The 15,739-nt window shown below is 44.3% G+C and overlaps 1 protein-coding gene across 1 annotated transcript in view; it reads left to right on the top strand.

The window, feature by feature from the left end:
• Positions 1-290: 290 nt before the first annotated feature.
• LOC132320859 (ATPase family AAA domain-containing protein 2-like) overlaps positions 291-15,739 on the top strand; it is a 47,651-nt gene continuing 32,202 nt past the window's right edge. Inside the window, exons 1-3 of the mRNA XM_059834483.1 lie at positions 291-302; positions 435-524; positions 720-955. Coding sequence (XP_059690466.1) covers positions 291-302; positions 435-524; positions 720-955 — 338 coding nt within the window. The remainder of the gene's footprint in view (positions 303-434; positions 525-719; positions 956-15,739) is intronic.

A 15,739-nucleotide genomic window follows, 5' to 3' on the forward strand; every position in this document is an offset into this window, starting at 1 on the left:
CCCCAGAGCCGTCAGCAGATTATCCCTGGCCCTGCCAGCTTTAGGCAGCCGGGGCACCCAGGAGACGCGCTCGAAGCAGCAGCGGTGAGCTGGGTGGGGAAACCTCACCCTGGGGAGCTGGGAGGGTTTCCTTCTTGAGGGACCTGGGCATTTCTTCCACCCCTCGCCGGGCCACCCAATGACCGTGGCCTCTCTTCCTTTTCCAGCACAACACCCGCTGCTGCAGCGCCAAAGGGAGGGAGCAGTTCCTCACCCCCGGCTCCCCCCGCCCACCGCAGTGAGTGGAGAGCATGGCCATGGAGGTAGGCGACCGCTGTCCAGTATGCCTGGACAGCTGGGATGATGCTGCCTACGTGATGCCGTGCCTCCACCAGTTCTGTTACGGGTGCATCCTGCGGTGGGCTCAGAGCAAGCCCGAGTGCCCCCTCTGCAAGAGGAGAGTGCAGTCCATCGTGCACTCGGTGCGGGCAGATGATGACTTCGAAGAGGTCATCATCACACCATCTGGGTCGGCATCACCATTGGTTAGCACCCGCCAGGCAGGAGGAGCGCCCGGGCAGCCAGCCACCCAGAGCCCCCCGCGCCCTGTCACACCCCAGCCGCGGGCGGTGGAGTCGGGGCCCAGGCCTCCAGTGGGCGGCCTCCAGCCCGACACCTGGGCCTCCCTCTTCGACGAGCACCCAGCTCTCCTCCAGCGCTTTCTGCCCTGGCTGCAACAGCAGCTGGGGCTGATCTTTGCGGAGGAGCCCTCAACGGCAGCTGTGCTGGAGGACCTCACCCTCTCTGTCCTGGGCTTCTTTGGGCTGGACGAAGGGGTCCTGGTCCGGCTGCTGCAGGCCAGCCTCCACGAGCGCGCGGCGACGTTCGTACACCAGCTGATCAACGTCGCCGTGCAGCGCTGCAGCAGGGAGGCCCACCGCCTGCTGGGCCTCGAGGACGGCCATGCCGTCGAGGAGCGGGAGGGCAGCCCTGCGGCTGCCCCTCGGCCTGCTGCCTCCCGAAGGGGGTCTCCTGCCCCTGGCCCAGGCCCCTCCGGCAGCCCTGCGGGAGCCGGCGAAGAGGAGCGCCCCGGCACCTCAAGCGCTGCTCTTCGTGGGGGTCCCAGCAGCCCCCCCGACGCCCCCGTTCCCACCCACGGGGAGCAGGAAGAGCCGCAGGAGGATGCGGGTGAGGCTGGGGCAGGTCCCTCCACTCCCAGCCGGGGCAGGGACCGCTCCCCTGGAGGGCCTCGGCGAGCCCCGAAAAGGAGGGCCGGCAGCTCCCCGGACTCTTGCCAGCCACCCAAGAGGCCACCCCACCGGCCCAACTAGGACCAGGCCCCAGGAGCTGCCGAAACCAGGGCCGGGCCAGCAGCTGGGGCGCCAGCCGGCCTGCAAGTCCATCAGACGGCCCCAGATCTATCAATCCAAATAAACTGCCCGCAGGCAAGTGCGGCCCAGCTCCAGGCCTGCATCTCTGCAGCTGGTCCCCGGACAGATGTTTCCAGCCGGGGGGTCTCCAGGGCCAGCCCGTGCCCCATCGCTCATCACCCCAGGCCCGTCCTCCTCCTCACCGCACCCTCTGCCCCACGTCGCGGGGCTCCGCTCTCCTACCAGCCTGCGCTGCCCGGGGCAGCCTCCCTACGGCGGCACCCAAATCCCTCCTCCTGCGCCGAGTCACCAATGGTGCTGCTCTCTGCATCAACCTGGGGTCGTACCCTGCCAAGGCATCAGCCCCAAGAACTGCAGCAAGGGGAAGCGCAAAGCCCTGCACCTGGGGAGGGACAACCCCCGGCACCAGCACCTGCGGCAGGCTGCCTGGCTGGAAAGCAGAAACAGCCCTGGAGGTCCTGGGGGGCACCTACTTTTTTGGAAGTAAAAAGATTTACTTCAAGCTCAAGCTCTGAACACCCAGAGATGCTTAAGAATCTCAGTTTTCATTACGAGGAAATGTTTTTGATCCTTGTGACTGCAGAGGAAAAGCTGAAAAGAAACAAAGAGGAGCAAAGCAGAGAGAGTAAGTAAACAAAACTCCGGGTTTCCCCACTTTCTGACTCTATAGCACCAAAAAACCCCGACAAACCAAAGCCAGGGAGTTTGGTGACCAATTTTCTTGAATTCAATTGCAATTTTGCAAATTTTGCAACTTGCAATTTGCAAATTTTCCAAATTTCAGAGCAGAGGTTATGTAGCACCTGTTCAAAACACTAAGGCTATTAAAAGGTTATTAAAAGGCTAGCTCTATCCTGAAAATTTTTTTTTCCCACAGTGGACATTTGGGCAGCCTGATGGATCACTATTCAAAGTCTGCATGAGAGATCCTTGGTCTTGTACGCACTTCTAGGCTCGTTGTAATACTAACTACATGGGCAATTACCTAAAGGCTATGTACCTCAGGTATCTCAGGGACATCTCAGGTACCTCAGAGAAGTAGGACATGAACTTGACGTCGGGGCCAACACACACAGGGCTGTTTACATTTCCCTGGGACTGCAGAACATTTCTGGAGAGTCTTACCTGCTCTTTTACCCACACAACTTTACCTATGCTTTATGGTACATACAAGACCCTGCCTGCGGCAAAAAAGTCCACAAGTTAGTATAGTCACGGAATGTTGTTAAAAATGTAAGCAATCTTGATGAACATACCAAAAGTCCAGCTTGTCAGTAAAATATTTCTAAACTGCAGAGTGGAGGCCACATCATTTAGAAAAGGCTCCCAGACTGCTCAAGTGTTCCTGAATCCTAGATTGTCACACAAGGTGTTTCAAGTATTTGTAGTAATCATGGCTGAAACTTCAAAAAGGAGACCGGTCGATGTTACGCACATCAGATTGTAGGGATCTTGTGTGATCTTCATAAGTCCTCCTCGATGACCGTTTCAAGAGATGGCAATTACTGGTTGCCTGAAATACGCTAACAAAGTTAATAACACTGACGCTAGAAAGGTTTTTTTCCAAATCTTAGTACGTGCTTGTGCATGATGTTGTTTGAGACTTCAGGGTGCTGTTCTAAATACTGAAAAAATGATAAATAATGCAAAGTTATGAATCACCATGTATTGCAAATGCCAGAAAATCCTGAGGTGAAACCTGGCTACCTGAGAAGGTACACAGTGTATTGCCTGAAACGTGTGCATGTTCATCAGACTGCTCAAACCTGTGGAGGATTAGATGATGGTCTCAAATTCCATGGGACCACAAAAACAACGCAGGCAGCGAAGAAGAGCATGTTGGGCGCATCTTACAGATGCACAATACTTAGCATACATCCATAATACACATACGATACCATACGAATTAACTGTTTGTTTCCAACTTTTTGGGGATTTGCCAGGGTACAAAAACAATCTAGACAAAATTATGACTCCAAGTTTTAAAAAAAAAAAAATGTGTCAAATTGCTTCCTGAATTCGTTTTCTTTCATTTGGTTTTTGGATCCTTTTTACATTTCTAAACTTCCAACTTGTTTTTAATTGCCAGTGTCTTTTTCATTCTACTGTCACCCTGGCCACATTCTTTACTCTGGATGAACTCCTCTGCCCTGACAAACTGCACAATCTTTTTCACTCTTTACTCCCTTTTTCTTTTTTATATTGTTCTGGGCCTTTGTATTCTGGTGAACTCCAATATGGTATTTTTAAAAGTTCTCAAATTAAATGGTGGAATTGTAATTAGCTTATTAACTCCCAGTCTCTGTCTTAAAACTCATTATTAATTATAGTAATGTCTTTTATACCTCTGAAATAGCTAATCTATTATTCTCCCCCCCCCCCCAGGAAATAATATGGGCTTGCACGGGGCTGTCACTTTGCACGTGGCTATGCACGTGGCTTTTGACAGTTGCTGGAGGACTAGTGTTGCTGCTTGTGTCTCTGAAGACCTTTTTCCCATCTTTCTGGGAAGATCTGATCTACTTCTTGAGGCGCAAGAGCTTAAAAGCAAGAGCAAAGAAGTGGGCAAGCAGTGGAATTCTCTCCATAATTGACCTGTTCATGCAGAGAGTGGGAAAGATTCCCCACAAGCTGTTCCTCATCTCCGAAGGGAAGGTGAACACCTACCAGGATGCGGACAGGAGGATCAGCAGGGTAGCGCAGGTCTTCCTACACTCTGGGAATCTGAAAAAAGGCGACACAGTGGCCCTGCTGATGGGTAATGGACCTGACCTCATCTACGTCTGCTTCGGGCTGGCCAAGCTGGGCTGTGTGGTGGCTTTTCTCAGCTTCAGCATCCACCCTAGATCTCTCCTGCACTGCGTTAATACACGTGCAGCAAAAGCAGCGGTGATAGGAGAAGGTAAGTTCTGTACTGTGTTTGACTTACTACTGACTTTCTACTGCTTCATGCTTTTGCTCAAAAACAGGAAATCAGAGCCATTCCAAGCTGCAAGCACTTCCTAGAGACATACACATATGCTGGATAAAAAAGAGGGGAAAGCGATAGTCTTGTTTAAATATCAAATGCATAAGCACCAAAAATATGTGGAATTAATTAGTGTAATAAAGGACTCAGATCTGAAACTCTCCAATGTACCAGCAGAAACAATCATCCATCAGCAAGAGAACAGCCTGGGCAGATGCTTTAGCATCATCTCATTGCTGTTTCTATTTATTGGCTTAGGTAGCTACAACTCCACTGACTACAGGGAGACTCAGATTCCCTTTGTTAGTGGTGATTTCCTTCAGCTCAGTATTTTCACATACAAATTTATGGTTACTTCAGAACTCTTTTAAAGTGGTGGTCCCAAGGTAGCGCTGCTTGGAGCAGAGTACAGCATGTTGAGCTGCAATTTTGGCCCTCTTACTGGCGTATTAGGTAATACTGGGCAATTTATTCAACCTTTCTACTCCTCTTTTCCCATCTTTCATACAGGTTGGCAATACTTCCATAACTCCATATGAACCCGTGAGGGCTCATTAGTTGGTATGTGTACCAAGACATAAAACAAATGTTCTAACATACCGACTAAATGAAATCCTGTATATTAGCATCACCAAGTAGGAACAGGGAGTTCCTCAGGACACATACCAGGATGTATGACACAGGTGCAGTTTCTGCTACTAAGTAAATGGACTGAAATCTAGGACTGCTAGGAAAGACCCGTAACCATATTACGCTCTAGGATAAATGTTTTCTCTCTCTTCTGCTGATCCTGTCGTTTTTATTTCAGCTGAGACTGTTCAGTCTTCTTGACCTCACTTTGTGTGTACTTCCCAGTGTTGTCCTTGCCTTCAAGGACAGAAAAACCCACCTTTAAAATACATTCTTCACAAGGGAACAGCAACAGCAAAATCACACATCTCTACTTCCATTATTAGAAATAAACCAAACCGTTCCTCTGCCTGACCCTCCCTCCTAGCCATTAGCTTCCTGTTTTTCTTGCTCTCTGACAGGCCATTCATGCTTTCAGACAACCTACTCCATAGTCATGTGGTCTCCTTTACAGCTTCTTTAATCTTTTCCTCCAGTCAGGGTGAGAGTCCAATCCTTCCATAATGTGCCAATGTACCATACGACCGGCCCAGAATTATGTCCTCCAAACACAGCAAATGAAATGAAATATTTAGTATGTGAACGGAACAAAGTCTCTAAGCTTAATTAATATATTCTAATCAGGTGACATAATGTAATCTCTTAATTATTCAGTAAAATGAATTGTAGGGAAAAAAGTAATGGCCTACAGCTTTTCTAAAATCCGAACACCATCATTATGCCTCAGAGAACATTCATACAGTGATAGAAGATCCTTCTTATGAAAAATTAAATAGTACACAAACAGGAATGCAGCACACCCATGTGTATTTAGCAACCTTTTTCAAAAGCTGTTCAGCTTGTGATTTTGACTTTTAGAAATGAAAGGCTTAGTCCGTGTGATTTAAGTTGTTAGCCAACAGTGTATATGCCTTCCTGTATTCATGTAGTATTGCCTACTTCTTCAACCCATTAGGCAGCCAGAGGCATATAGTATAGTGTCCTTTTTCAGCATTTACAGTCTGTAACAAGACTGTCCTCCGAGGTTTGTATGACTAAGCTTAAAAAATGTGTTTGTCAGAAAATACTCTTCAACCTAATGAGGCCTTTGTACCTACTGCAGAGAACATACGACAATGTGAGAGAAATGCTATGGAAACATTTGCTGTATACTGAATGTATTGGAGTTAGGAGTACACAGCAACATCACTACACTTCTTCCATTACACTGAAACAGTCGTTTCAACAGAGTAGTCCTTTCCTTTGGTACAACGCTCTGCCTTGCTGCTTATGGTCCTTTTAAGCACATAAACTAACAGAGCGTAATTGACTGCTTTTGCTTTTAACAATTCACTCTCCATACAGTCAGCAAACACACTGCGTTCTAAGGTGCAACGTCTGATTCCCTTTCAGTCAGATGCTTGAAGATAGCTGCAAAGCTGAGGAACTACAGAACAGGAGACCTGGGACATCCAGGAGACAGAAAGGAGGCTTCAGCTGTATGTGTGGGCATGCAGTCACCAGTGAAACACTACGGGTGTGGAGCTTCAGGAGAGCATCTGCTTGGATAAACTGAGTATGTTCAGATTACCCACGCAACCTTCCTATGAGTGATGCACAGGGGCAGAAAGGATCTAACCGAATACAGGACACTAATCAAAGTACAAAATCAAAAAGTTGGTAAGAAAATATCTGTTTACTTATCATTCAGATGCTGGAAAAAGCACTGGTTATACACTTAGCTAAATTATAATGTTCTCATGTCTTTTATAGGTAATTTCTCAGTACTTACACAGAACAACGTCCACTGTATGTAGCTGAAGTCAGATTAGATTATTTCCTTTCTTTGCTTGCCTTACACTTCTCTGAAGCTGTCTTCTGTGCCTCTCTGCCTCAATCAGATAAACTTCTTAACCTATTCCTATTAACGAGACAGTAGGGTGAGCTTCAAAACGGAACTTTTGCTGCCTGCTGATTAGATTGCTTTTAGCAAGGGTAGCATGTTGTGTAACTGAAAAAGCTGGCAGATGACTTGGAAAACAGAACCTTCACTTGAATTCTTAGTGAATGTTTGGGCTCACTGTGTTTGGAAAGCCTTCCTGTTTGTCATTAGTGCTGTGGTTGCCTAAATACTGGAAGATAGTTAATTGTGCATTTCAATGCCGTTGACTACTGTCTTAGCCTTTTGTGTTTTACTTCAAGCTCAGGCTCTGAACACCCAGAGATGCTTAAGAATCTCAGTTTTCATTACGAGGAAATGTTTTTGATCCTTGTGACTGCAGAGGAAAAGCTGAAAAGAAACAAAGAGGAGCAAAGCAGAGAGAGTAAGTAAACAAAACTCCGGGTTTCCCCACTTTCTGACTCTATAGCACCAAAAAACCCCGACAAACCAAAGCCAGGGAGTTTGGTGACCAATTTTCTTGAATTCAATTGCAATTTTGCAAATTTTGCAACTTGCAATTTGCAAATTTTCCAAATTTCAGAGCAGAGGTTATGTAGCACCTGTTCAAAACACTAAGGCTATTAAAAGGCTATTAAAAGGCCAGCTCTATCCTGAAAATTTTTTTTTCCCACAGTGGACATTTGGGCAGCCTGATGGATCACTATTCAAAGTCTGCATGAGAGATCCTTGGTCTTGTACGCACTTCTAGGCTCGTTGTAATACTAACTACATGGGCAATTACCTAAAGGCTATGTACCTCAGGTATCTCAGGGACATCTCAGGTATCTCAGGGACATCTCAGATACCTCAGAGAAGTAGGACATGAACTTGACGTCGGGGCCAACACACACAGGGCTGTTTACATTTCCCTAGGACTGCAGAACATTTCTGGAGAGTCTTACCTGCTCTTTTACCCACACAACTTTACCTATGCTTTATGGTACATACAAGACCCTGCCTGCGGCAAAAAAGTCCACAAGTTAGTATAGTCACGGAATGTTGTTAAAAATGTAAGCAATCTTGATGAACATACCAAAAGTCCAGCTTGTCAGTAAAATATTTCTAAACTGCAGAGTGGAGGCCACATCATTTAGAAAAGGCTCCCAGACTGCTCAAGTGTTCCTGAATCCTAGATTGTCACACAAGGTGTTTCAAGCATTTGTAGTAATCATGGCTGAAACTTCAAAAAGGAGACCGGTCGATGTTACGCACATCAGATTGTAGGGATCTTGTGTGATCTTCATAAGTCCTCCTCGATGACCGTTTCAAGAGATGGCAATTACTGGTTGCCTGAAATACGCTAACAAAGTTAATAACACTGACGCTAGAAAGGTTTTTTTCCAAATCTTAGTACGTGCTTGTGCATGATGTTGTTTGAGACTTCAGGGTGCTGTTCTAAATACTGAAAAAATGATAAATAATGCAAAGTTATGAATCACCATGTATTGCAAATGCCAGAAAATCCTGAGGTGAAACCTGGCTACCTGAGAAGGTACACAGTGTATTGCCTGAAACGTGTGCATGTTCATCAGACTGCTCAAACCTGTGGAGGATTAGATGATGGTCTCAAATTCCATGGGACCACAAAAACAACGCAGGCAGCGAAGAAGAGCATGTTGGGCGCATCTTACAGATGCACAATACTTAGCATACATCCATAATACACATACGATACCATACGAATTAACTGTTTGTTTCCAACTTTTTGGGGATTTGCCAGGGTACAAAAACAATCTAGACAAAATTATGACTCCAAGTTTTAAAAAAAAAAAAATGTGTCAAATTGCTTCCTGAATTCGTTTTCTTTCATTTGGTTTTTGGATCCTTTTTACATTTCTAAACTTCCAACTTGTTTTTAATTGCCAGTGTCTTTTTCATTCTACTGTCACCCTGGCCACATTCTTTACTCTGGATGAACTCCTCTGCCCTGACAAACTGCACAATCTTTTTCACTCTTTACTCCCTTTTTCTTTTTTATATTGTTCTGGGCCTTTGTATTCTGGTGAACTCCAATATGGTATTTTTAAAAGTTCTCAAATTAAATGGTGGAATTGTAATTAGCTTATTAACTCCCAGTCTCTGTCTTAAAACTCATTATTAATTATAGTAATGTCTTTTATACCTCTGAAATAGCTAATCTATTATTCCCCCCCCCCCCCCCCCCAGGAAATAATATGGGCTTGCACGGGGCTGTCACTTTGCACGTGGCTATGCACGTGGCTTTTGACAGTTGCTGGAGGACTAGTGTTGCTGCTTGTGTCTCTGAAGACCTTTTTCCCATCTTTCTGGGAAGATCTGATCTACTTCTTGAGGCGCAAGAGCTTAAAAGCAAGAGCAAAGAAGTGGGCAAGCAGTGGAATTCTCTCCATAATTGACCTGTTCATGCAGAGAGTGGGAAAGATTCCCCACAAGCTGTTCCTCATCTCCGAAGGGAAGGTGAACACCTACCAGGATGCGGACAGGAGGATCAGCAGGGTAGCGCAGGTCTTCCTACACTCTGGGAATCTGAAAAAAGGCGACACAGTGGCCCTGCTGATGGGTAATGGACCTGACCTCATCTACGTCTGCTTCGGGCTGGCCAAGCTGGGCTGTGTGGTGGCTTTTCTCAGCTTCAGCATCCACCCTAGATCTCTCCTGCACTGCGTTAATACACGTGCAGCAAAAGCAGCGGTGATAGGAGAAGGTAAGTTCTGTACTGTGTTTGACTTACTACTGACTTTCTACTGCTTCATGCTTTTGCTCAAAAACAGGAAATCAGAGCCATTCCAAGCTGCAAGCACTTCCTAGAGACATACACATATGCTGGATAAAAAAGAGGGGAAAGCGATAGTCTTGTTTAAATATCAAATGCATAAGCACCAAAAATATGTGGAATTAATTAGTGTAATAAAGGACTCAGATCTGAAACTCTCCAATGTACCAGCAGAAACAATCATCCATCAGCAAGAGAACAGCCTGGGCAGATGCTTTAGCATCATCTCATTGCTGTTTCTATTTATTGGCTTAGGTAGCTACAACTCCACTGACTACAGGGAGACTCAGATTCCCTTTGTTAGTGGTGATTTCCTTCAGCTCAGTATTTTCACATACAAATTTATGGTTACTTCAGAACTCTTTTAAAGTGGTGGTCCCAAGGTAGCGCTGCTTGGAGCAGAGTACAGCATGTTGAGCTGCAATTTTGGCCCTCTTACTGGCGTATTAGGTAATACTGGGCAATTTATTCAACCTTTCTACTCCTCTTTTCCCATCTTTCATACAGGTTGGCAATACTTCCATAACTCCATATGAACCCGTGAGGGCTCATTAGTTGGTATGTGTACCAAGACATAAAACAAATGTTCTAACATACCGACTAAATGAAATCCTGTATATTAGCATCACCAAGTAGGAACAGGGAGTTCCTCAGGACACATACCAGGATGTATGACACAGGTGCAGTTTCTGCTACTAAGTAAATGGACTGAAATCTAGGACTGCTAGGAAAGACCCGTAACCATATTACGCTCTAGGATAAATGTTTTCTCTCTCTTCTGCTGATCCTGTCGTTTTTATTTCAGCTGAGACTGTTCAGTCTTCTTGACCTCACTTTGTGTGTACTTCCCAGTGTTGTCCTTGCCTTCAAGGACAGAAAAACCCACCTTTAAAATACATTCTTCACAAGGGAACAGCAACAGCAAAATCACACATCTCTACTTCCATTATTAGAAATAAACCAAACCGTTCCTCTGCCTGACCCTCCCTCCTAGCCATTAGCTTCCTGTTTTTCTTGCTCTCTGACAGGCCATTCATGCTTTCAGACAACCTACTCCATAGTCATGTGGTCTCCTTTACAGCTTCTTTAATCTTTTCCTCCAGTCAGGGTGAGAGTCCAATCCTTCCATAATGTGCCAATGTACCATACGACCGGCCCAGAATTATGTCCTCCAAACACAGCAAATGAAATGAAATATTTAGTATGTGAACGGAACAAAGTCTCTAAGCTTAATTAATATATTCTAATCAGGTGACATAATGTAATCTCTTAATTATTCAGTAAAATGAATTGTAGGGAAAAAAGTAATGGCCTACAGCTTTTCTAAAATCCGAACACCATCATTATGCCTCAGAGAACATTCATACAGTGATAGAAGATCCTTCTTATGAAAAATTAAATAGTACACAAACAGGAATGCAGCACACCCATGTGTATTTAGCAACCTTTTTCAAAAGCTGTTCAGCTTGTGATTTTGACTTTTAGAAATGAAAGGCTTAGTCCGTGTGATTTAAGTTGTTAGCCAACAGTGTATATGCCTTCCTGTATTCATGTAGTATTGCCTACTTCTTCAACCCATTAGGCAGCCAGAGGCATATAGTATAGTGTCCTTTTTCAGCATTTACAGTCTGTAACAAGACTGTCCTCCGAGGTTTGTATGACTAAGCTTAAAAAATGTGTTTGTCAGAAAATACTCTTCAACCTAATGAGGCCTTTGTACCTACTGCAGAGAACATACGACAATGTGAGAGAAATGCTATGGAAACATTTGCTGTATACTGAATGTATTGGAGTTAGGAGTACACAGCAACATCACTACACTTCTTCCATTACACTGAAACAGTCGTTTCAACAGAGTAGTCCTTTCCTTTGGTACAACGCTCTGCCTTGCTGCTTATGGTCCTTTTAAGCACATAAACTAACAGAGCGTAATTGACTGCTTTTGCTTTTAACAATTCACTCTCCATACAGTCAGCAAACACACTGCGTTCTAAGGTGCAACGTCCGATTCCCTTTCAGTCAGATGCTTGAAGATAGCTGCAAAGCTGAGGAACTACAGAACAGGAGACCTGGGACATCCAGGAGACAGAAAGGAGGCTTCAGCTGTATGTGTGGGCATGCAGTCACCAGTGAAACACTACGGGTGTGGAGCTTCAGGAGAGCATCTGCTTGGATAAACTGAGTATGTTCAGATTACCCACGCAACCTTCCTATGAGTGATGCACAGGGGCAGAAAGGATCTAACCGAATACAGGACACTAATCAAAGTACAAAATCAAAAAGTTGGTAAGAAAATATCTGTTTACTTATCATTCAGATGCTGGAAAAAGCACTGGTTATACACTTAGCTAAATTATAATGTTCTCATGTCTTTTATAGGTAATTTCTCAGTACTTACACAGAACAACGTCCACTGTATGTAGCTGAAGTCAGATTAGATTATTTCCTTTCTTTGCTTGCCTTACACTTCTCTGAAGCTGTCTTCTGTGCCTCTCTGCCTCAATCAGATAAACTTCTTAACCTATTCCTATTAACGAGACAGTAGGGTGAGCTTCAAAACGGAACTTTTGCTGCCTGCTGATTAGATTGCTTTTAGCAAGGGTAGCATGTTGTGTAACTGAAAAAGCTGGCAGATGACTTGGAAAACAGAACCTTCACTTGAATTCTTAGTGAATGTTTGGGCTCACTGTGTTTGGAAAGCCTTCCTGTTTGTCATTAGTGCTGTGGTTGCCTAAATACTGGAAGATAGTTAATTGTGCATTTCAATGCCGTTGACTACTGTCTTAGCCTTTTGTGTTTTACTTCAAGCTCAGGCTCTGAACACCCAGAGATGCTTAAGAATCTCAGTTTTCATTACGAGGAAATGTTTTTGATCCTTGTGACTGCAGAGGAAAAGCTGAAAAGAAACAAAGAGGAGCAAAGCAGAGAGAGTAAGTAAACAAAACTCCGGGTTTCCCCACTTTCTGACTCTATAGCACCAAAAAACCCCGACAAACCAAAGCCAGGGAGTTTGGTGACCAATTTTCTTGAATTCAATTGCAATTTTGCAAATTTTGCAACTTGCAATTTGCAAATTTTCCAAATTTCAGAGCAGAGGTTATGTAGCACCTGTTCAAAACACTAAGGCTATTAAAAGGCTATTAAAAGGCCAGCTCTATCCTGAAAATTTTTTTTTCCCACAGTGGACATTTGGGCAGCCTGATGGATCACTATTCAAAGTCTGCATGAGAGATCCTTGGTCTTGTACGCACTTCTAGGCTCGTTGTAATACTAACTACATGGGCAATTACCTAAAGGCTATGTACCTCAGGTATCTCAGGGACATCTCAGGTATCTCAGGGACATCTCAGATACCTCAGAGAAGTAGGACATGAACTTGACGTCGGGGCCAACACACACAGGGCTGTTTACATTTCCCTAGGACTGCAGAACATTTCTGGAGAGTCTTACCTGCTCTTTTACCCACACAACTTTACCTATGCTTTATGGTACATACAAGACCCTGCCTGCGGCAAAAAAGTCCACAAGTTAGTATAGTCACGGAATGTTGTTAAAAATGTAAGCAATCTTGATGAACATACCAAAAGTCCAGCTTGTCAGTAAAATATTTCTAAACTGCAGAGTGGAGGCCACATCATTTAGAAAAGGCTCCCAGACTGCTCAAGTGTTCCTGAATCCTAGATTGTCACACAAGGTGTTTCAAGTATTTGTAGTAATCATGGCTGAAACTTCAAAAAGGAGACCGGTCGATGTTACGCACATCAGATTGTAGGGATCTTGTGTGATCTTCATAAGTCCTCCTCGATGACCGTTTCAAGAGATGGCAATTACTGGTTGCCTGAAATACGCTAACAAAGTTAATAACACTGACGCTAGAAAGGTTTTTTTCCAAATCTTAGTACGTGCTTGTGCATGATGTTGTTTGAGACTTCAGGGTGCTGTTCTAAATACTGAAAAAATGATAAATAATGCAAAGTTATGAATCACCATGTATTGCAAATGCCAGAAAATCCTGAGGTGAAACCTGGCTACCTGAGAAGGTACACAGTGTATTGCCTGAAACGTGTGCATGTTCATCAGACTGCTCAAACCTGTGGAGGATTAGATGATGGTCTCAAATTCCATGGGACCACAAAAACAACGCAGGCAGCGAAGAAGAGCATGTTGGGCGCATCTTACAGATGCACAATACTTAGCATACATCCATAATACACATACGATACCATACGAATTAACTGTTTGTTTCCAACTTTTTGGGGATTTGCCAGGGTACAAAAACAATCTAGACAAAATTATGACTCCAAGTTTTAAAAAAAAAAAAATGTGTCAAATTGCTTCCTGAATTCGTTTTCTTTCATTTGGTTTTTGGATCCTTTTTACATTTCTAAACTTCCAACTTGTTTTTAATTGCCAGTGTCTTTTTCATTCTACTGTCACCCTGGCCACATTCTTTACTCTGGATGAACTCCTCTGCCCTGACAAACTGCACAATCTTTTTCACTCTTTACTCCCTTTTTCTTTTTTATATTGTTCTGGGCCTTTGTATTCTGGTGAACTCCAATATGGTATTTTTAAAAGTTCTCAAATTAAATGGTGGAATTGTAATTAGCTTATTAACTCCCAGTCTCTGTCTTAAAACTCATTATTAATTATAGTAATGTCTTTTATACCTCTGAAATAGCTAATCTATTATTCCCCCCCCCCCCCAGGAAATAATATGGGCTTGCACGGGGCTGTCACTTTGCACGTGGCTATGCACGTGGCTTTTGACAGTTGCTGGAGGACTAGTGTTGCTGCTTGTGTCTCTGAAGACCTTTTTCCCATCTTTCTGGGAAGATCTGATCTACTTCTTGAGGCGCAAGAGCTTAAAAGCAAGAGCAAAGAAGTGGGCAAGCAGTGGAATTCTCTCCATAATTGACCTGTTCATGCAGAGAGTGGGAAAGATTCCCCACAAGCTGTTCCTCATCTCCGAAGGGAAGGTGAACACCTACCAGGATGCGGACAGGAGGATCAGCAGTGTAGCGCAGGTCTTCCTACACTCTGGGAATCTGAAAAAAGGCGACACAGTGGCCCTGCTGATGGGTAATGGACCTGACCTCATCTACGTCTGCTTCGGGCTGGCCAAGCTGGGCTGTGTGGTGGCTTTTCTCAGCTTCAGCATCCACCCTAGATCTCTCCTGCACTGCGTTAATACACGTGCAGCAAAAGCAGCGGTGATAGGAGAAGGTAAGTTCTGTACTGTGTTTGACTTACTACTGACTTTCTACTGCTTCATGCTTTTGCTCAAAAACAGGAAATCAGAGCCATTCCAAGCTGCAAGCACTTCCTAGAGACATACACATATGCTGGATAAAAAAGAGGGGAAAGCGATAGTCTTGTTTAAATATCAAATGCATAAGCACCAAAAATATGTGGAATTAATTAGTGTAATAAAGGACTCAGATCTGAAACTCTCCAATGTACCAGCAGAAACAATCATCCATCAGCAAGAGAACAGCCTGGGCAGATGCTTTAGCATCATCTCATTGCTGTTTCTATTTATTGGCTTAGGTAGCTACAACTCCACTGACTACAGGGAGACTCAGATTCCCTTTGTTAGTGGTGATTTCCTTCAGCTCAGTATTTTCACATACAAATTTATGGTTACTTCAGAACTCTTTTAAAGTGGTGGTCCCAAGGTAGCGCTGCTTGGAGCAGAGTACAGCATGTTGAGCTGCAATTTTGGCCCTCTTACTGGCATATTAGGTAATACTGGGCAATTTATTCAACCTTTCTACTCCTCTTTTCCCATCTTTCATACAGGTTGGCAATACTTCCATAACTCCATATGAACCCGTGAGGGCTCATTAGTTGGTATGTGTACCAAGACATAAAACAAATGTTCTAACATACCGACTAAATGAAATCCTGTATATTAGCATCACCAAGTAGGAACAGGGAGTTCCTCAGGACACATACCAGGATGTATGACACAGGTGCAGTTTCTGCTACTAAGTAAATGGACTGAAATCTAGGACTGCTAGGAAAGACCCGTAACCATATTACGCTCTAGGATAAATGTTTTCTCTCTCTTCTGCTGATCCTGTCATTTTTATTTC

Source organism: Gavia stellata, unplaced genomic scaffold (genome assembly GCF_030936135.1).
Source record: "Gavia stellata isolate bGavSte3 unplaced genomic scaffold, bGavSte3.hap2 HAP2_SCAFFOLD_34, whole genome shotgun sequence".
Taxonomy (NCBI): Eukaryota; Metazoa; Chordata; class Aves; order Gaviiformes; family Gaviidae; genus Gavia; species Gavia stellata.